General features: G+C 36.3%; 1 protein-coding gene across 5 annotated transcripts in view; it reads left to right on the forward strand.

The window, feature by feature from the left end:
- MPDZ (multiple PDZ domain crumbs cell polarity complex component) overlaps positions 1 to 23,277 on the forward strand; it is a 154,379-nt gene that overhangs the window by 17,447 nt on the left and 113,655 nt on the right. For all 5 annotated transcript variants that reach the window (XM_044265648.1, XM_044265650.1, XM_044265652.1 and 2 more), the window contains exons 2-3: positions 7,543 to 7,624; positions 10,211 to 10,377. In XM_044265648.1, coding sequence (XP_044121583.1) covers positions 7,609 to 7,624; positions 10,211 to 10,377 — 183 coding nt within the window. In that variant the 5' untranslated portion in view covers positions 7,543 to 7,608. The remainder of the gene's footprint in view (positions 1 to 7,542; positions 7,625 to 10,210; positions 10,378 to 23,277) is intronic.

A 23,277-nucleotide genomic window follows, 5' to 3' on the forward strand; every position in this document is an offset into this window, starting at 1 on the left:
GTTTTTATAGGTCTTCTACACCATTCCAGACTGATGTTTCTAAAACAAAGTTTGACCATGTCACACTACACCAAAATAAACTTCAAAATTAAATGTCCAAACTCTTTAAGAATGGTATACAGGGCCCTTAGAATTTAGCCTGTAAACACATCTCTAGCTTTATCACTTCTGACTCTTCTCTTCTCCTGCCCCAATCCAGGAATGAGAAGTGCTCAGAAGGAGCCGTGTGCTTTTGCCTCCACATGGGGAGCTCTCATCATTCCCACTGTGACTCTAACCCGTTCTTTAGGACACTGTGCAGGGGTCTTTGCCTCCAGGAAGCTTTCCCTTTCTCTTTAATTTGAGTTTGGTGCCCTGCTTCTGTCATTTGTATTTTTAAATGTCTGCTTACTTGTTTTTTTCTTCTGTTTCCTTGGCCCATGAGTTCCTAGACTGTTTCTTCATTTTTCTAATTCCACCACCCAACAACATGCCAGTCATGTAGGTGCCCTGTGTATTGCTGAATCAGTAACTAACAAAATTTGGTTCTTTTCTCACCCTCTGGCCCCCTTACCATTTTTTACTTTGGACAGGTAATTTTTCTTTCTGTTTTATAAAAGGACAAAACCATCAGTTGGTATTTCAAGTATGTTGGAAAGGTAAATTTATTTGATACTTAATTTTCTGTCATTCTGGGGAACAGAAAAGAATTAAGAAATTCTATTATTGTTGAAAGGATTCAGAAAGATTCATAAATATGAGCTTGAAAATAATTTTGTTCATGAATACTTTTTGATCAAGCCTATAGAAATGAAGGAGAAGTTCAAAAGAACAGATACTAAGAAGAGGTGGAGTGGCTTCTTTTGGATGAGTGCACTAACATTGGTGGATGGTGAACATTTCCCTAGAATGTGACTTATGATTAGAAGTATAAGTTTTACTCTCATTGCCAATTTATGTTATGACAAACTACCTGCAAATGACTTGCAAAAGACAGCCTTGCATTTGTCTAACTTCAGGTAGTGCTGCAGCAGCTGTGAATGAGACAGATGCTAAATTTAAATGCAGTAAATAGGGGCACTTGGGTGGCTCAGTTAGTTACATGTCTGCCTTTGGCTCAGGTCATGATCCTGGGGTCCTGAGATCTAGCCCTGCATTGGACTGTCTGCTCAGCAGGGAGCCTGCTTCTCCCTCTCCTTCTGCTTACCGCTCCACCTATTCATGCTCTCTCTCACTCTGTCAAATTAATAAAGTCTTAAAAAAATGCAATAAATGGATGCTGAGTGATGACCAGCCACAAAGCATTGCAGCAAACTCACTTAATAAAGGTATATCTCTTGGGGTGCCTGGGTGGCCCAGTCGTTAAGCGTCTGCCTTCGGCTCAGGTCATGATCCCAGAGTCCTGGGGATCGAGCGCCGCATCTGACTCCCTGCTCGGAGGGAAGTCTGCTTTTCTCTTTCCCATTCCCCCTGCTTGTATTTCCTCTCTTGCTGTGTCTCTCTCTCTCTCCCTCTCTGAAATAAATAAATAAAAATCTTAAAAAAAAAAAAAAAAAGTATACCTCTTTTTGGCCATAGCCACTTTTTTCTGGATCTCTCTTGAGGCAAGGAAAACAAAAGCAAAAGAAAACTATTGAGGCTTCAACAAAATAAAGAGCTTCTGCACAATGAAGGAAACAATCAACAAACAAAAAGGCAACCTGTGGAATGGGAGAAGACATTTGTAAATGACATCTGATAAAAGGGTTAGTATCCAAAATATATAAAGAACTTACAAAATTCAGTACCCAGAAAACAAAGAATCCAACTAAAAATGGGCAGAACACAGGAATAGACATTTCTTTGAAGAAAACATCCAGATGCCCAAAAGACACATGAAAAGATGTTCATTATCACTCACCATCAGGGAAATGCAGATCAAAACTACAATGAGATATAATCTCACACCTGTCAGAATGGCTCAAATCAACAACACAAGAAATAACAGGTGTTGGCGATGATGTGGAGAAAACACTTGTGTGTGATTGGTGGGAATGCAAACTGTGCAGCCAGCCACTGCAGAAAACGGTATGGAGGCTCCTCAGAAAGTTAAAAATAGAACAACTTTACGATCCAACAATGGCAGTACTGGGTATTTACCCAAAGAATAAAAAACAGAAACAAAACAACACTGATTCTAAAGGGATACATCCACCCGGCTGTTTTTAATAGCATTGTTTATAGTCGCCAAGGCATGGAAACAGCATAAGTGTCTGTGGATTGATGAATGGATAAAAAAGATATGGTATCTATATACAATGGATCATTTTTCATCCATAAAACAGAATGAAGTCGTGGCATTTGCAATGGCACGGATGGAGCTAGAGAGTATAATGCTGAGTGAGATAAGTCATAGAGAAATAAATATCTATGATTTCATTCGTGGAATTTAAGAAACAACAAGGGGGCAAAGGGGGAAAAAAAGACAAATCAAGGAACACACTCTTAATTATAGAGAATGAACTAATGGTTCACAAAGGGGTAGAGGTGAGGGATGGGTTAAATAGATGATGGCAATTAAGGAGTACCCATGTCCTGGGTGATGTGTGGAATTGTGGAATCACTAGATTGTATACCTGAAACTAATATAACACTGTATATTAACTGGAATTAAAATAAAAACTAAACAAAACCCACAAAAACTAAACTTGTACCTCTTTTACAGTTAGAGTTGTTTAAGATAACTAGAAAATTTTATGCATTTGGGACAGTTTCTCTTTCTGTGTTATTTTTAGCAGAAAACATATTTTCACTTGCTAGTTGCCATATAATCTGCATTGGACAGAATGATCTGTTTTATGTTTGAAGCACTGATTCTTTACTACTTAAAATCTGTGCCCACACATTACCAGTACAACTTGTTGAAAAGTACGATTAGTCAACTAATCAGTTCCTGTTTCTAAATAAAACCAAATTTGACTTGATTTTTATCCCCTCCTGAAACTGCAATTATCACCTAGTTGTTGGACAGTCATTTGGTCACAGCTAAAATCTTTAGAGCTTTGCAAAGGACATGGCAACTCTGTCATTATTAATGACATTAATGTTGTTAATGCTCTGCAAGAAGCATAAAGGCCTTAAATTTTAAATGATTTTTAAAATTTGATTTTTTCCCTAAGGTAATATATATATATACATAAGTAGGATTGCCATATAAAATAATGGATGCCTGGTTGAATTTGAAATTCAGATAATCAGCAAATTAGTGTTTAGTTATAAGTATGTCCCAAGAATTGTACAAGATGTGCTTATACTAAAAAATTAATTCATTTTCCTGTATTTTTTATTTGCTAAGTTTCCTATATTTCCTGTTTTTCTATTTGCTAATAGAAAATTTCTGTATTTCTATTTGCTAAGTATTCCTGTTTCCTGTATTTCTATTTGCTAAGTATGGCATGTCATGATCTCAGGATCCTGGGATTGAGCCCCACATGAGGAACCTGCTTCTTCCTCTCCCTCTTTTCCATTCCTCATACTTGGTACTCTCTCTCCCTCTGTCAGATAGATAGATAAATAAATAAATAAATTTTAAGAAAGTTAAAAAAAAAAAGGCAAAAAAACCCCAAAAGAAATACAGTGCAGAATAAGTTTCTCTTAGTATCCCATAGCCACCCCCCCCACTATTACTGTCTTTGGAAAACTTACAGAAATAGTCTGTTCTTTTACAAATGTATATATTAATTCATTTACACAAACATTTCCCTTCCCTTTTATACAGATACTAGCAACTTAACACATCGTCTTACACAGTCTTTTTTCTTTATCCGACAAGGTATGTCCACTATATGATTTTTGCAGTACAATATGGAAAATGTGTGTGATAGAGTGAGTGTGGGCTTTGAATTCAGGCAGAGTTGGATTCAACTCTATGTTCTCTGCTTACTAGCTGTGTGACCTTGAGTAAGACCTGAGTCTCTCCCTTCATCCGTGGCCTTCTCAGGAAGGTAGAGTAATATGCGAGGCAGTGGAGGATAATGTGAAGAGCATGCAGGTCAGGGTCCCTGGTCCCAGGATGTCGTGCACAGCCTACCCTTTCCCAGTACTGTAGTGCTTCATAGGCACTGAGGTCCCCAAGCCACCTACGGTGTACAACCTGTAGTTCTGAGTGTCACGGCTGCTCTAATCGCTTCAGTTATACCCACATAGTACGTGTCTAAGGCAGAATTACATGGACAGTAAAAAGATGGGTCTAGTGTACAGTAGCTAATTTTTGATACTATTTGAATATGCCTATTTCCACTGTGTTCAGGGATTTAGCACCTTGAAAGATTGCAGCCTTTTTTTTTTTAATGTACTTTGAATATTACTATAAGGAGGCTTATTTTTCTTGGAGATTTTTCTTCAGATCTTGGGTTTCAAAGGTAATTTATTTAAACATATGAGCATTATAAAAATGGTGACTATTAATGATCTTAACCTACCCATAATTTCTAAAATACTTAGTTCTGAGTTGTTGATAGCTTTGTATGGATTGTTGGTTGTGTTAAGTTGTCTGTACCTGTCCATTTCAGACGTCATACACTTTGGTCTGTTTGTTTCTCTGGTTTCTCTTTGTGAAGCATAAACTCAGCACAGTTTTGAACTTGGAAAGAGGAAGGAGAAGAGTAAGGTGAATCTTCCTCCTGTTGAGAGGCAGCATATTGCAGAAGTTAAATTGTTAGTTGGCTTTGGAGCCAAACTGCCTGGGTCCACATCTGGCTCCATCATGTACTGGTGGTATGACCTTGGGCAAGGCGCTTCCTCTTTCAGTGCCTCAGTTTCCTTGTTTATAAAGTAAGTGGCTTGTGTAAAGATTAAAGGCCTTAGTTGGATAACATAAGTTTCAAGCAGTGCACAAGATGTGGTGGCTGTTGTATGTTTGCTGTTACCACCCTTGCTTCTGCCCCAGCATTAGTGTTGTTCACATCTCATTTCCTCTCTTTACTGTCCCTCTGACTCATCATCTTCACTAGCTACCCTGAATTGTCCAGAACAGCCTTCAGAACTTGGCCTTTTTTAGGCATTTATTGGAATTTCTTTACATCTTACCCATTGGCCATGACCCACAGTTATCACCCAGGTACCCTTCTGTTTCCACACGGTATTGAGGGGGTTGAAGAGGGAATGTTGATGGTGGGGTGAGACGGAGAATTCATGCATTCAACGCATGTGGACTCTATCTTCCCATATCAAAATGTCAGTGGTTTCAGATGAGTTTCTTTGTAGTTAGAGCTGAATCCTTAGGATGGGGTATAGGGCATGGAAAGGAACAGGTTTTGTTGTTGTTTTTAACCTCTTATCTCTTTGTCATGGCTACTAATTATAAAATCTGGAAAAACTAAAAAAAAAAAAAAAACATTTATTTTACGGACATCAGAGCAGAGAAGAGAAACTGTGAAACTTTTTTTTTTTTTTTAAATTCTGAAATCTAGAGGAATGGAGCTGTCATCTGGGAGCTAACGTCTGACTTGCCGTTGAATGGAGCTTAAAAAAAAAACCAAAACAAACAAAAACAAAAGCACTATGATAAAAGATTCTCTGGGGAAAAGAAAAGTAATTCTTTTTCCACATAACCAACTTGTAGATGAACTTTGGGATGACAGTGTTTTTCTCAGTGGGGAACTGCTTACTCTGTACTTTGTCTGCAGACTCCTCGTAAATCAGTGGGTTTCTAAATCAATGGGCTACCTCCCCCTCCAAGTCATGAATACTGTTTGTCTTTCCAAGTTAATTTTTCAAAGGGGGAGGAAGATAGAGCTGACTTTATTGCGCCTAGCCAGTACTGATGTGTTTGATACAAAGTTTGTTACTCAAACTTTGAGTATCATTCATTTGTAATTAGAATTTTCTAGTTCTGGAGAGAGAGACACTGTTTCCACAGGGCATTGCAGCTGGTAAGGGGCCAGAGGAAATGTTGCCACAGGTGATCCCACTCCCTCAGTCTTGCTCTTCTGTTGCTAGAGGCCTTCCTCCTAGGCATGTATCAGTTATTGGCCTTCCTTTTATTGGTGTATCCTTTCTTTGATTTGTTAACAACTGTCAGGAGTTAGTAAGTTTTTGAGAGGGGGGAACCCAATAGTATACTATCTTATGAAGTATCCCATGGCAATAAGAATAAAAATATGACTCGTTTATTTTAAAGATTTCCCTGTATTTTTTCCCATGAAATCACACAATGCCTGACATTGAAATGCTCGTCTCTATGGGCTCAGCATTAATCCTGAATATGTATTTTCCAGTGTGAGTTATACTACGAGCTGGAAATTTTTATACGTTATCTCATTTATTGCAGTATACGCAATGATTAAGTTTCCTAGGAAACTAAGGTTTCCTAGGTTTCAATTTATTAGGTTATTTAGGTTTCAATTCCAAATTAGAGCTGTTGCCCTCTTTTCTTGACCCCAGGGAAAGAAAGTGTCAGTAGCAGAGCTGTTTCCAGTGGAGTTGATGTTTTAAATAGTGTATTCTAAATCAGGATAAGGAAAGTCAGTAAGAACTGTTCTCTGTTATTACACAGAGCTAATCACAGGCATTGATGGATGGTCTATGCATCTGCTCATACACATCACGGACTTCCTTTTGTCCCAGATGCATTTTCTGTTAAAGAGACAGCAAGGGCAACTTGTTCCTTCTCAGATAAATCCTATTTCATCTTCCAAAAGTGAGGAAAATGGTTTGTAGACCTTTTTTCTCCATTGAAGGAATGACTGAGGTTTTTCTGCGAGGCAGAGGTTGGGTGTGACTAGGGAGAGGACATATAAATTGTTGGACAGCAAAGATGAGGTATGGTTAGCGATTTGGACATCACCATTAGCGATTTGGACATTGCCACTGGGAATCTGTAGCTGGTACTTTAAAGAATCTGGATAAGTATTGTCAGAGAAAGAGGAGTCTGTTTGAGTTGAAGGAGTTGAGAAAGTTTATTTTGAATGAGGGAGAAGAGAATATTATAGTGAGGAGGGTATTTTGAAAGCCTTTGAAAAACCCTTCCTCCATTTAACATGATGCTTTCTTTTATTCAGTTTTTCATCCATGATTTAATGTATTAGTAGTTCCCATTGGTTCACATACTGCATGAGTGTCATAGTTTATTTCTAATTGGTATGGGTGTATGCTGTCCCCAGTTAGGACTGTGAACAATCAAAGGCAGGATTACATCTTCTGCTTTTTGTTTTAATGTTTTTGCCCACCAAATTTCTCATGCAGAGTCAAGTAAGTTCCTTATTCTGTGGGTGAGAATCTGTAAGTGAATCTAAGATTATAGTGACCTGTGTTGAGAGGTTCTTAAGTATTTTGGATATGTCTGCCTTCTTATCTAAAACACATTGTATGCCTTTTACCTTACTATGCTAGTATTACCTTTGAATAATTTTGAATAAATCCTAAAATGATTACTTTTTTTTTCTTTTTGCCTATGAAGCTATTTTAAGTTAAATCAACAAGATTTTAATGGCCAATGGAATTGTGGTACCATCAAGTACTTTTTATGTAGTTTTAATATTGTGATAAAACATAACCATTCCATTTTATTTCTTTTCTCCCCAGAGTTCTGTTTTAGTTGCTGTTTAAAATCATTGTAGAGAAGAACACTAACCTTTGGGGGAAAAAAAAATGTTAGAAACTATAGGTAAGACCTATTCCTTCTTATTTTCTTTAAGAACCAGAATTTTTTCCCTTAGGATCTTTGAAATGGTTTTTCTACATAGCAGGATTTTGTCTCGTAACTTGGTTTTTTGAAGTTTTTATCCATTAGCATTACAGCAGGGAAATGTGTTTTTATATTTGGATGATTTAATCTGAAGTGCTATAAAAACAAATCATTTGTAAGCAAAAGATAAAGACATATGAAATGTTCTACCAATTATGAGTTTTAATGAAATTTAATGTAAACCTTGTTCTCATTTATGGACCCACTTCTGGTTAATGGTGTTTGTAGATAGCACCAGAAAGCTTAACAGTATTTTTGATACTGAAAGAAACTCATTGGCTTCTATATTTCTGGCAGTTAAAATCCTTTTCTTTTTCTTTTTTTTTTCTTTTTTTTTTTTTAAGATTTTGTTTATTTATTTGACAGAGCTCAGAGATCACAAGTAGGTGGAGAGGCAGGCAGAGAGAGAAAGGAGGAAGCAGGCTCCCCCGCTGAGCAGACAGCGCATTGTCTGCTGGGATCATGACCTGAGCGGAAGGCAGAGGCTTTAACCCACTGAGCCACCCAGGTGCTCCTGGCAGTAGAAATCCTACTGACCTATACTTTTAAGTTGACCATTGAGCTATAACAAAAACAATCGTTTAGGCTGACAAACTTGAGTGATGATTTAAGGCAGTTTAATTTCTATCATGAGATAATATAGGTTGAAATACCCAAATTCACATGTTAATCTTTCTTTCGCTGCTCTTTAGTTTTAGAGAAGCTGGTTTGTAGAACTAGTTTCAGGCATATCCTGTACACGCATCCCTCTCCTGGTGTCCTAATGCCTCGTGTTTTCCTGGGAAATTTTGGGGTATGGCTATTGAAAGGTATCTGGATTTCACTTAGGTGCCTTCATGATAGCGGCTGGTGCCCCGATACCTGCATGCTTTGGGGAATAGGAGGAGAATAGGTGGAAGGAAAAGGAGAAGGAGCTGCTTTTGTGATAGTGGAGATCATTACTCTGACTTTTGCTCCTGGTACTATGTGAGTGATGAAAGTTACCTTTATCTCCCATTTTATACTAAAGCCACATGCCACAAAGACTACTACTAGTCTACAAAGCAAAGCTCCTCATAAGAAAGTGGACAGTGAAGGAGAAATAGAGAATTATTGATATTGTCACTTTCCAATCTTGATTTTGTAAGTTATTACCGACGTGCACACCTTCCAAGAATTAGCTTGGAAATTAATACCAAATTTGTATAGTGAGATACAAATCTAGATACAAATAAGACCCAGAATAAAATTCTCATGCCTTTATCATTATTTACTTTTAAAATCGTACTTATAATTGGGCATCTCAATAGGTCAGTCAGTTAAGTATCCAACTCCTGATTTCAGCTCAGGTTATGATCTCAGGTAATGAGATGGAGTCTTGCATTGGGCTCCGTGCTGGGCTTGGAGCCTGCTTAAGATTCTCTCTCTCCCTTTCTCTCTGACCCTCCCTAATCATGCTTTCTCTCTCAAAAAATACAAATAAATAAATACTAATTACTAATGAGTAAATACCGTTTGTTTAAATTTGTGTATGCATGTGAACTCATGGTCAACATTAATTTATGCCTTAATTTCCCCATTTCTGCATCATCCCACATTTGGTTCTATCAGAAGTGTCTGTGGTGATAATTCCCACTCTTTGATTACTGTAATATGGCAAATGAAGAATAGATACCCTTGTTATCATGATGAATCTGTTAGAACATATATTTGAATGGTCTTCATTTCTTTAAAACAAATTTGGGTTCACTTGTGAAAAAGTGAGAGAGAGTTTTAAGGACAGGTCTTTAAATGTGATTTGTTATAGAAAATCACCATCTGGTGGAAACATGCCTGTAAGATGCTGGGATTATTAGGGATACACTTATTCAAATACTTACTTTTGTAACTTTAATGCCTGATATATAAGGTGGTCAATAAATATTTGAATTATTTTAGTTTGATACATATATGGATATCCTATTTAATTTTGGGGAAAGAGAGTATTTATAAGTGTTTTTGAAGGGTTATATACTGTTGAGATACATTTTCAAGTGAAATGTCAAGTATAGAATGTTCGTTCCTTAATATACGAAACTGTTGTGTTTTGGATGTTATGACTCATCAGTGACATCATCTACATCCAATTATTAGTGAGTAAGTTATAGTTTTAATTTTTCTTAAATGTAAATAAAGTTTTTGAAAAAGTGAAAGTATCAGCATTTGCAAGTTCATGAAGTGTTTGGTTTTCAGTAGTTCATATGAAAGAGTTGACAGCCAGCGTTGGAATTCCAATATACCCCATCTGAATTGGAGCAACAATGAGATGCTTGTGGTGCACACTATAACCAGTTCTCTGCTTTCAGACGGACTCTCTAACCAGAAACTTCAAGGTGTGGGGGACATATTTCTAGGGACATTTTACAGTTCTGTGTTCTCTGAGTCAGTTTTTTGCTCTTGAAAGGAATAGTTTTAGGATTTCTAGTAAGCGGGGTTTGGTGTGTATCTTTTGAATCCTGTTAGTGACCAGTGTTTCTCTTTGGTTAGACAAAAACCGAGCCCTGCAGGCAGCAGAGCGCTTGCAAGCCAAGCTGCGAGAACGCGGAGATGGAGCCAATGAAGACAAACTGAACCTTCTCAAGTCAGTCCTGCAGAGCCCGCTCTTCAGTCAGATTCTGAACCTTCAGGCTTCCGTACAGCAGTTGAAAGACCAGGTAGGACACGATTCTCCCAAAGCCGTGTTCTCAGCATGGCATAGATCTTGTGACCGTCTTGTGTTTTTCTGAAAGGCTGATTTTTGTATGTGTTAATGAACAGTTAATAAAGTCATATTTAAATCTCCAAATGAGACATTCAGATTCACTGTGATTCCCCACCCCCAGTTATTTTTGTAATGGTTGTTGCTGTGTATTGTAGATGATATGACATTGTGTTGAAAGCTGTGTGGATGCTGAAATATGAGTCCCTATAGGACAAGGGGATGATAAAAATAAGTTGAGGGTAGATGGCTGTGGACTTGGTTTCCATCCCACTGAGGCTCATTGTTCATGCGATCTTGTGCATTCGGATTCAGACATTCAGCACACTTAAGATTTCAGATAAGCCTGGATTTGCATGTGTAATCATGTGTGTAAGGAAGGGAAATCACCTCTATTTTGACAGTAAAAGAAATAATTACATTGTCATCAGTTAGAGAAATTGCAATTCTCACTTCTTAAAAGAGTGTAAGTAGCAATTGCTTCCAATGACAGCATCAGATGGTGATAAACATTAGAACCTCTAAATGTAACACTGTTTTTTTCCCTGTAAAAAAAAAAGAGCCTTGAAATTTCCTAGCATTTATATTAAAATTGAAACATTACAATGACAGAACAAACACTCAAGTTAGATGTTCTTTGAACTTTCTTATTTTAATCACATTTCTCAGGTTTTTTTAAAAAAATGTTTTTTGAAATTGTTATCCTTACAAGGCTTGAAGTCAGTCTCATTTATGCCTTCAGTCTAAGTTCTCATTCTAATGTTTTCAGCATTAATTTAATCTCTATGGATGACTTGCTAACAAATATTCTGCCTTAAAAGGTTAAAAATGAAATTTGAAGACTAGTTTTATAATTCAGTGAAAGAATAGCTCCAATTAAAAAAATGTGCCAAAAGCAAAAAGAACAAATAGTAGCAATAGAGAGGGAATTTTTTTAATGTCACATAAATTCTTAATCTAGATACTAAAAAAAAGATATGCAAAAAAACAAAGAAGAATTTTTAAAAATATTTTTCTCTAGTGAATTATTAGTTAATGATTTTAAAAATTGTGATCATGAATTAAGAAAAGGGTTGTTTTTGTTATATGTAGTTGTGTTTGGGGTTTTTTTTGTTGTTTTTTTGGCAAGTTATTGAAAAGATTGGTTTTAGATACTCCTTTTCAGAATGAATTGGCAAGAGTTTGGAGAGATCAGTGTTCTGAGTAGAAGTGTAATTATGATGTGGAAGATTATCTGGTTTTTCAGAGAGAGTGAAGAAGTCGAACAGATGTCTTCTCCCCTTATTATATTATCTGAAAATATGATTAGAATGGGAGGAAAAGTTGAAACAAAAAGTACTACTGTGTTAGGAAATACGACTAAAAGAGAGAACTAGAAGTATCTCTTCTAGCCCTGAAAGCAGGGGAGACCTAGGTTTATTGGTTGTTGACCTTGTTTTATCATTTCCAATTAGAAGAAGGGTATGGGCTCTAAAACTTTGGGTCCCATGTGATTCAGCTGAAATCTCCTTGGAAACCCTTGAGCATAATGTTATCAAGCCAGGTAGTCTGCGACCAAGTACAGTATTGATGAGAGATGCTGATGTATTTCAAGACTCGGGACATTGTGAGGTTTGGGCATTCTATAGGCATGTCTCAAATGTCTTTGGACTTTTGGCTAGCTGGTCACCTCTTCAAATTCTGAAAGGGACCAAGAGAACCAGCTGGCTCACACCCTGTGTATTACAAATACTTAATGAGTTTGAGTGATTTGGTTGTAATAAGGGCAAAGCCAGAACTGGAACGTGGTTTTCTTGCCTCCTAAGGCACAGTCTTTCCCCTTTTGTGATTCTGCAGCCTGTCTCACGTCTTCTTTTTCTTTTTTTCCTGAGGGTAGAAACTTGGCTCCTAGAGGTCAGGAGTTCAATTCTGGTGGAAACCATCCATATCTCTCATAGTTTCTGTGACTCTTCACTTTAGTCTTCATTTTACTGACTCAATTTCCTTTGTTTGTCGAACCATCTTTTCCTTGTATGACTAGACTACCTTCCAAAATTTTGTATTATTTTCTGTTTTAAAGTTTAAACATAAATATTACAGACCTATAGTGTTAGGATTAGATTTTCTGTGTGGTTTACTACCTGTTAATTTGTTAATATTTGGGGCGCCTGGGTGGCTCAGTGTGTTAATAAAGCCTCTGCCTTTGGCTCAGGTCATGATCTCAGGGTCCTGAAATCGAGCCCTACATCGGGCTCTCTGCTTCAGCGGGAGCCTGCTTCCCCCCTCCTCTCTCTCTGCCTGCCTCTCTGCCTACTTGTGATCTCTGTCTGTCAAATAAGTAAATAAAATCTTTAAAAAAATATTAATTTGTTAATATTTATAATTTAATATTTAATTAGTGAATCTAGGCATGAATTTTTTTTGCGCTTTTAAACCAGTAGTTACACCAGTCTGACCAGTGGCTAGCTTCTCTTTCTTATCTTTTACCTGAGTTATATTTTCAGTTGTGTAATTTTATATGCACCATGGGTACAAGTTAGTGTCTCCATCTTTTTTAGTATTACCAAAAACTTTGACTCCTCCAACTTCATCATCATCCTTCCACATTTTAGAAAGTGAAAGGAGTGAATAATTGAAAAGCCTGAGGTAAATACAGCATATTGGAGGACGTGATCATATTGTTGCGTTAATGACAGATGCTGACATGCCATGTTGAATTAAGCTGACTATTTTTCCCCCTCAGATCCTTCTCATTATATCCTTTCAGTAATGCGTAATTTTTCCAATTTGCTTCTTCAGTATTAAGACTGCCCTTAGAAATCAAACTGTTTCCCTTTGGCAAATTAAACATTTGACAGGTGTGTAACTGAGAGGGCAAAAAAGCCATGCCCTGAAGGGATGTGCTATTTAAATATTGTCAAAAATATTAACAGGTCTGAGAGCATAATTGATGCCTCTGTTTAATTCTGCCACATTGTGTATTGTTCTAACCGCCAGCTAAAAGGATGTGTGCTATTAAACCTGAATAATCTCTAATAGCTCCAGTTCCTTTCCTATTGCATGATTCCTGTTTAAGTGAAGAGGAGGAAAAAAAAGAACTGTGACTGTGTGTCAATGATCTGTCAGATGCAAATTCTCAAGTAGTGTCCTCACTGTCACCTAGTCATCACAGCTAATAACTGCAGGGCTCAATGCGTATTCATGACAGAAATCCAGCTATTGTGGGGGAAATAAACACGTTAGCAGTTTAATAATAGAAACTTGTCAGCCATGAGGATATTGGATTTGCATACTTATTCTGTGATGTTTCTCCAGTCCAGTAGAGGTGGATACGACTTTCCTGATTAATTAATTGCCTTGCCTTATGAATTGACCATAGACGTTAAATTAAATGTCTTTACCATGAGTAGGAAGACTGTGAATTAAAATTACTAATTTTGGTAGAAATTTAGGATTAATACTTAGAAATCGACATTGCAGAGATTATTTTTTTAAAGCTATGGCGACTGAGACCAATTCTGAGATTGAGGAAATAATGCATATAATTCAGGTTACAAATGCTGCTGATAGTGGAAATGAGCCTCAGGCCTCACCATGTTCTGGAGGTTTCTCCATGTCTGTGATATCTGGCCTTTGTGGATAATAAAAATGTGGCCATTTTATTATTTTGTGGCTGTTCTTGTTGTTTGATATTTCCATGCTCCTTGTTCATTCACTCTTTTCTCAGAAAAGTGTTGGCGTATACGCATATTATCCAAATGCATAATGTATACAAATTTAAGCCAGATTTTTTTTTCTAAGTTTTTCTTTGGAAATTTTGTGACATTTTTTGAAATAATTGGAGAGATGTTGACTTAATGTAGAATCAGGTTGGAAATTATTGTTCAGTGTTGATTAGATTAAGTGGATCCTCCTTTTTAATTTTGAAATACAGTGTTCATGGTATAAAATTTTTGTCTTATACTTCTATGCTTTTAAGTTTTACCTGTTCACATTCCCAAAAGAATTTGGAACAACTTCTGATGGCAAAATGTATGAACTAATGGTAGAGCTACAAAGGTAGAGCTAAACGAAGACCAAATAAAAATATCAGAGAACTGGATTTTCCAAGGACCTTCGATTACCAAAGTTGAGTATTTTCATTTAATTTCCATTCCTCAGGAGCAAAGACAACAACAATTATATAAATATAAGTACCTATAAATATAAAGATAAATATACACACACACTGACACACAGAGAGAGAGAGAGACAGAGTACACTGAGGGTTGTATATTGTCAGTGTGAGACATCATTCAGTGAGCCAAATTTTCCTTGGCAATGGGAGGGTCTTCTCATGGGTACTTTTTTAGAAGACTTATAATCATTTATTAATAAAGTCAGTAAAAATACTATGAATAAAGAAATTCTCATTATTAGAGAAGGAAAGAGAACATACATTTGTTTTATATAACTAAATAAGAAAGTGAGTGCTATAAGGAATTATGAACTTTGACTACAAGAAAACCTTACATTGGAGGGAACATAGAAGATGGGTCTTAAAAAATGAGTAGGACTTCTCTGCAGTGAATGGGAAAATTATTTCAGGTCGAGGAAACAGTGTTTGCAGGTAGAGAGAAGTTGTTCTCAAGTGAATGTGATTGGGGCAGATAGCAATGTGTGGAGACATTTTGACTGTTGTAACTTGGGGTCGTAGGGGCTATGCTACTGGCATGGAAATGAGTAGACATCAGGGATATTGCTAAATATCCTCAGTGCATCGCCCAGCCTCCTAAGGCAAAGAATTATTGGGTTTATAATGTGTATGGTGCTGAGCTCGAGAAACCCTCATACAGAGTCATCTACAGATCTGTGTTATCAGGGCAACAACTTGTGTGTGGGTTCTTGGCAAGGGAGGAAACGTGGGAACCAGATTATGAAGGATTTATTAAGGTAGAGTTTTTTTTTTTTTTTTTTTTTGCAGGGGGGATGTTGTGTGTATGTTTTTTTCATCATTCCTCTTTTGCATTTAGCATTCTGTATCAAACTATTGTTTCAAGTTAAAAATTGGAAAATTGTATTATCTTCTAACACTCCTATTAAATATAATATTTAACAATCAATTGTTTTTAACAATTAAAAACAATATTTTTTCTCCACATTTTAAAAATTATAGTAAAACTGCCTAAAACAATTAAGGTGAAGGTTTTACTGATATTTTGATAGATAAGACCTTTAATTATAATCATGAAATACATAAACTGTTCTTCAAAGAAATGCTTCTTCCATCTTTCTAAGAGTGAGGTATACTGAGAGTGCATGCTAAGAATACAGCGTCACATCCTAATTATAATCTTAGTAATGGCTTTTCTGCTAAAGTGTATTGTACACCATGTATGTTTTTCTGGTGCTCTGTCTTAAAAGAGGAACAGCCTTCAGAGAGCCTGGAGAAATAAGTAGTCAATTGCATATTTCAATTACATTTTCACAGGGCATGCCTGGAGAGTTGCTGTTCTGTGGGTACTCATTTATAAAGCTGCTAAATCAGGTTCATGACCAAACTGTTGTGGCTTGTTGCTTTTAAGCGGTGGCATCATCAGCACTGGTAATTTTTTACAGTTATATTTTTTAGATTGGTGGAAAGATGAGAATTTTGATAACTGGGCATTTTGTTGCTCTGTTCTGACTTTGGTAATCAGAAGGATATGGTTTTGTAGATTCGTAGTAGGGAGCAGATATGCCTGTGTTTCCTCAGCTTAATTACTTATATAAATGGCAAAGAAATCACCCTTCTCTCTATGATTTCTAATTTGAGACTAAAATGGAGAAGATTCATCAGTAGCCATGCTGTCAGTAAAGGGGGAATAACTGCTGTCTCCCAAGAATGCCTGGGTTAAACTATGACTTGGTGGTGTGGGGGGAAGAAGTACAGAGAGAAAGAAAACATGCCTTGACCCCATTAACAGGAATTATCTAAAACGGGAATGGAATTTGTCCAAGTTGATGTTGCTTGTGAAAATGAAAAAATATTTTCTTACCCTCAAAATGGTTTTACTTTTATGATAGAGCATTGCAACTGCCTAACTCACAGGAAAGTATTTGTTTCTTGAGACTTTAACATACATTATCTAGGAGAAGTTAAAAGAGAAGGAGTGATTCTTATGTTTTTACATTTACCATAGAGTTTATTTACTGTAGGAATTTCAAATACTTTATTTTTGGTACAATAACAGCTTTTAAATGTTTGTTCCTTTAACCGAAAGTTTGTAAATATAGAGCCTTTGAGGGAGTAAAATTCTTGTTTTATCCTGGGCAAGAAGGCACTGTTCAAGCTTTTTATACAGTGCTGGATTAAAATGCGGCACCATCTTGCTATTGGGTATGCATGTGTGTCTAAAACAGCAAATGGTGCTAATTGTATGGTGTTTTTGTGACAAAGTTAAATGGTCTTTGGAGAAGAGGCAAGAATGTGAAATTTACTGGGTATAACCTAAATGAGGTTTTTAACCTGAGAATGTAAGCACAATAGAGGTTGATTTACATCTGAAGCTCTATAACGAGAATAACCACCATCGCCTATAGGGAGATCTCATGTGCTGTGGATATTGTCTCATTTAGCTCGTCCATCACCTACATGAAGTGTGCATGATCCTCATCTCATCCAAGAAGAAATTGAGGCTGAGAGACATTGGGTGACGTAATCTGGACTGCACAGTTATTCATTGGTAGATTTAGAAGAATGTATGTCTGTCATACACTGTTTCTAAACCGTTTGTTCTCTGCTGTAAGGGAACAGAGAGGTTGGGAAAACAGTTATTAGCATTCCTTATTATGCACTTAATGTTTAGTAAATTCAGAATCATTAAGATTTGCCATTTCTTTTAAATTCTCCCCCAAATTTTAACTAGAGGACCTTTTCAATATAAACCAGAACTTTCATTCTGCTTTTTAACTAATTATGCTGGCTTTTACAGTAGATGTGAACTGAGTAGGATAATAGTGGAAGGAGAGACAGTGTGACAAAGTACTATCAGTCTTTATGTGCCTACTTCTGTATATTTAAACTTGTCTGTAGGGTTTGGTTTTATTTTTCTCTAAGCAGACTGTGAACTGTGAATCAGTTTTATTTGTCTCCTAGAAATGTGGGACTGATAGAAAAAACACTACAAACATTCTAACATGTTGTTCATCTAAGTTTCCAATTTCTCGCTCTTTTTTAAGGATTTTGTTTATTTGAGGCAGAGAGAGTGTGCATGCAAGTTGGCGGGGAAGGGCAGAGGGAAAGGGACAAGGAGACTCCCTGCTGAGTTCAGACCTGCCACCTGCCCCCATGCACTGCTCAGTCCCAGGACCCTGAGACCACGACTTAAGCCGAAGTCAGATGCTTAACCTCCTGAACCATCCCAGTTGTCTCCTAGGTTTTCAGTTTCTAAATTTCTTTTTGTCTTGGCATTTAAGGTATATTGATTTACTTAATTTGAATACTTGCACCCCTTTGATGAAGAAAGTTTCACCATACTTTGATAACAATATTACTTTTGGTCAATCTACGTTCTGTAATTTTTTTTCCCTTGGAAGTTTTGCTAAGAAAGCACAGAAGTGTTGAGATTTAAATAAAGAAAAGACGTCCTGCAAGTACACATCCACACACATGCCTAGACCCTTTGGTATATGTGGTGTTCCACATGCCATTTGTTTTTACCAAGCATAAAAAGGGGTTTTAGAATTAAGTGCATTTTATATCTGTTTGAAAACCATTCACTAATTTTGGGATAAAATCATATCATATTCATCTTTGACTACTTTGTACCTAATATGATATTTTACTTAAGTCCAATAAATGATTGCTTAATTAAGAGATATATAAGTATTCATGAAATTCAGAACTGTTGTGCATCGGTAATTATCTTTTCTTGCCAGAGAAATAATTTTTAGTATAAATAAATTAGCTAAATAACTGAAGTTACTTTGAAGACCTCATGTTTTTCCTGGTAACCATACCGGAAGGAGCACCACTCATCATCATCATCATCGTCATGGTGATCACCATGCAGGAAATGCTGCCTGTGTGCCAGGAGCTGTTGTAAGTCCCTGTTTCATCACTGCAACAGCACTCTAAAGTTGTAGCTAGTAGGAGGTAGATGTACTGGATAATGTTATTTTCCTTGTTTTATGGATAGGGAAATGGAGGTACCGGGAGGTTATATGCTGGAGCTAACGTTTAAATGTAGGCTGGCTGACTTCAGACCCCAGGGCTCTTTCATTTTTGTTTCACTGTCCTTGTAAACAGCTGAAAGATATCCTGGTGATTTGAGGCCTTTGTTGTGCTGATCTCAGATGCTGGCACTGTGGTGTGATAGGATTTGGAGACAGACACAGCCCAGATGTGTATTGTGGCATATTTATCAGTAGATGACTTTAAATAAGAGTTTATTTCTTAGAAGGAGTACATGTACTCCTTCTAAGAAATAAACTATATATATATATAGTTTATTTTTATATTTATTTTATATTTATTTTAATATAAATATTTTATATTTATTTTATATTTATATTATATATATATTATATATATATATATATACACACACACACACACACACACACACACACTTAACTTCACTGAACCTCTTTTTGCCCCTCCATTAGTTGTAATATGGGAATAACGTTCCCAAGTTGTAATATGGGAATAGTATTGATTCTCTTCTTGGTGCTTCCTCCTCCTATTGAGATTTAATATTCTAAGGCAGCAGATCTCAAATATTTTGGTTTCAAGACCCCCATTACATTCTTAAAAATTACTAATGGCATCAAAGGGCTTTCATTTATGTGGTTTTATACATTGATATTTATCAGGTTAGAAATTAAAATTGAGAAATGTTTTAAATATTTATTAATTGACTTGAAAATAGCAGTAATCTGTTGCTTTAAAAATTAGAAGGGTGACATTGTTTTACCTTTTTTCACATCTTTTTAATGTTGTTTCGTAGAAGACTGGATTCTCATACCTGCTTCTGCATTTGATTTGTTTGGATTTGCTGTTTTAGTTGGTGTATATGGAGAACATGTCGTGCAGATATTTGGCTTGCAAAGGGAGGAGGATAGCCTTTTCTGTGGATACTTTTCTTTGATAGTGCACCAGAACTGTTGGTATTTTCTTTTCTTTTTTTAAAGATTTATTTATTTAAGAGAAAGAGCACATGTGTATAAGCAGGCAAGTGGGGGCAGGGATACAGGCAGAGAGAGAGAGAAGCTCAAGCAGGGTCTCCACTGAACATGGAGCCCAAATGGAGCTCCATGCAGGGCTCCATCCCATGACCCCGAGATCATGACTTGAGTCCATAACCAAGAGTCAGACTGAGCTATCCAGGCGCCCCTATTGGTGGTTTCTTAAAGTTAGTTATATGGTGGAATCAGAAACCAAATCAGTGAACATTTTGTATTCTATTATAATAAAATCTGTCTTGTGCTTTCAATATTTTTTTCAACCATGCATAATTTTATAATAAATTGGTCATTTGGAAAATTTGAAAAACAGGAAAATTATGTTTCACATTACATTATATAATATCAAAAATTTATACTTGCTAACCATTGCTTCTGGTATTATCAATAGTCTTTAAATTATGAAAAGGTGTCAAGCTCAGGCAGGCACATAACAAGTTTTCCAAAGTTCTAATTTTCACTTGAAACCTCAAATTTTACTATTGGCAACAATTACTGTCAGTTGTTTTCCTTGAAGTGAAAGACTTTGTTTATTTTTGAGAAATTGTCTGCCATATACCAAGTTTGTACCTTATTTTTCACTTTCATTTGTTTTTTTCAAGTAATGTGGTACTCATGAGACAAATAGCTAGTTCAGCTTGCAACTCAAAAAATAATGCTTTTCCTCTAGATGAGAGTTGTTATTTTTTTTCTTTTTTAAAAGATTCTATTTATTTATTTGTCAGAGAGAGAGGGCACAAGCAGTGGGAGCTGTAGGCAGAGAGAGAGGGAGAAGCAAGCCCCGCACTGAGCAAGGAGCCAGGCACAGGGCTCGATCCCAGAACCCCGAGACCATGAGCAGAGCAGAAGGCAGGCACACTCAACTAACTGAGTCACCCAGGCACCCCAGACAGAATTTTATTTTTTATACAGCAGAACTGTGTTATGTTCACTTTTCATTTTGAATCACAGAATATTAAAAAGATTTATACATAAGAGTCAAGATTGAATAAAACTAATTTTAACTACTTCATCAAGAACTTTTTTTTTTAAGATTTTATTTATTTTAGAGAGAGAGAGAGCACAAACAGACCGCACAAGCAAGACAGCACAAGGTGGGGGGGGGGTTAGGGCCAAGGAGGAGGGGGATGGGGGGGACTGAGTGGGGAGAGGCAGAAGGGCAAGCAGATTCCCCGCTGAGCAGTGACACCCCCCCAATGGGGGACTTGATCCTAGGACCCCGGGGGATCATGATCTGAGCCAAAGGCAGCTGCTTAACCAACTGAGACACCCATGCACCCACTTCATCAAGAACTTTTTAAAGTGACTTGAGCAATGGACTATTGCTTTTGATGAGAAGAGCTGATAAATGGCGCACCTTTTTTTCAGTCTATCACAGACACCTCTCCCCTGATAACAATAAAAGGAAAGTACTATCAAAAAAGATCAAACAAGTATGAAAAAGAAACCATTGCTTTTGAAATTAGTGGACTTTACTTGGAATTTCAGGAACTCAGGAGATAGGTTAAAGAATCCTGTAATATCTTACTTCATTGTAGAACTTTTTTTTTTTAATGGTAAACTTAAAATTTATTTTATGACAATAATGACAAAAGTTTAAAACTGTGGTTGTTTTAAATTCAGGTTATTTTGCAGTCTTTACTCAAGTATTCATATGCATTTTAGGAAATTGGGGGGGATTTGAATATTTTCAACTATGGGAATTCCTATAGATTTTAGTGAAATTTAGACCTTTAAAAATTAGTTTATAAAATACAAATGGAATACTCTGCATTATGCTAACTGATCCTGACATTTTTGTGCATTGTGTATTGATTGTAATTCTGATGTAATTTTAAGAAAAACAAAATTTTCATAGATGCAACTCTGAATGAAGACTGGAATATTCTAAAATAGCATAACCTGCCATGTGGCCTTTCATTTAACTTGATGACATTACTTATGTTGTATACACTTCGCAGTTTTGCACTTGATCTTGTCATTTAATAGTCTATAACAATAGACCTTGCTTTAGTTAGATTATTGATATAGAGCATTTATATATGCCTCTCTAAATATCAAAAGGGAGAAGGCAAGAATAGTCTTGGGTACTCTTTTTTTTTTTAATGGAAATCTTTTTTTTTTTTAAGATTTTATTTATTTATTTGACAGAAGGCGAGAGATCACAAGTAGGCAGAGAGGCAGGCAGAGAGAATGGGAGAAGTAGACTTTCTGCTGAGCAGGGAGCCCCACACTGGACTTCATCCCAGGACCCTGGGATCATGACCTGAGCTGAAGGCAGAGGCTTAAGCCACTGAGCCACCTAGGCACCCCGAGTCTTGGATACTATTTAATTCATTTTTTTCTTTGCCTTTCATCTTGAGTTTCTTGGTTGATGATTTATCCTTTTTATTTAGCACATGGGGATTTTATGTGCCACTGAAACTCTACAGAGGCAGATGCAGAAAATTTACATTCTGATTACTCAGAATGACTGCTTAAATATTTTTGGGTTAAGGAATTATTTTCTAAATTCAATAATCTTACATTTTAAATTTATCAGCCAGCAATATTCAATGGCTACTTTAAGAATATCTACAAATTCTCGTCCACTATCTGCTTTGCTATTTAAAAATTCATAGCTATTAAAAGAAAAGTATTCTATCTTAGTAGGTGTGTGAACTATGCCAGGAGGAGCAATTTTATAGAGTCCCTAGCATATCAGTGATTATGTAAAGCATTTTATCTTAAAGAGTCCCATCCCCTAGAGCCCAATGTCTTAGACAATGGAAGTGCTCAGTAAGTATCTGAATGAATGAAATGAAATTCACAGAGAAAATGTGAAATTATTCTTATTCCATCAGAAAATGCCCCTCTACCCACCACCTTATAATTTGCTGCTTCATTTTGTATCGTGTTTAGTTCAGGAGCTGTGGAGGTACTTTATGTCCAAAATAGTCTCGTCACATTAAGCTAATCCCCTTTGAACATGCAACTCAATTTCTTTAATTAGCTTTAAAAATAAGGATCATTAAATCAGAGTGCCACCATCAATTACTGTGCAAGGGTTTGCCTGTTCAATAATGCATCAGAGTTGTGCTCTAATCAGTATTTCACTGAAAGATTTATGGAAAAGGAGGCCTCCCTTGCTTCCAAACTTGAAATACAGTTCTATTATGTCTAAAATTTTTTTCCTGTGATTGCTACCATTTTAGATGCTGTATTTCATTGAATACTCTTGGTATCCTATCCATTTTTGCATTTCATATTTGGGATCAGTTCCAGAGAGTGTTTTACAGCATTTTTGTAAATTCACAAGAAAATAGGCACTTTTCTTGTTCTGCAAGAAGAAAAGACAAGGTGCAGATTAAAAAAAAAAAAAAAAAAAAGCAGTCTGCATTTCTATGAGGTGCACCTGTTACGGCAAATTCCCCAGAGAGTGCTTTATTTTTTATTTCTCATTATGTTAAGGAGTAACAAACAAACAAAAATGGGGAAATTGAACTAGCAATATATGCTTATAAATTTATTTAAAGTCTACCAAAACTGAGATTGTAAAAGCAGTGGTCATTTTTCTTGCTTAATGCAAGATAATATATATTTTAGCTTTGAAATGATAGAACTATCCATCAAATTATATAAGCATTTGGGTTACTTTTTTCTCATTGCTATTCTGTGGGTTTAGAATAGTTGA

The sequence above is a fragment of the Neovison vison genome, chromosome 9, assembly GCF_020171115.1.
Source record: "Neovison vison isolate M4711 chromosome 9, ASM_NN_V1, whole genome shotgun sequence".
Lineage (NCBI taxonomy): Eukaryota > Metazoa > Chordata > Mammalia > Carnivora > Mustelidae > Neogale > Neogale vison.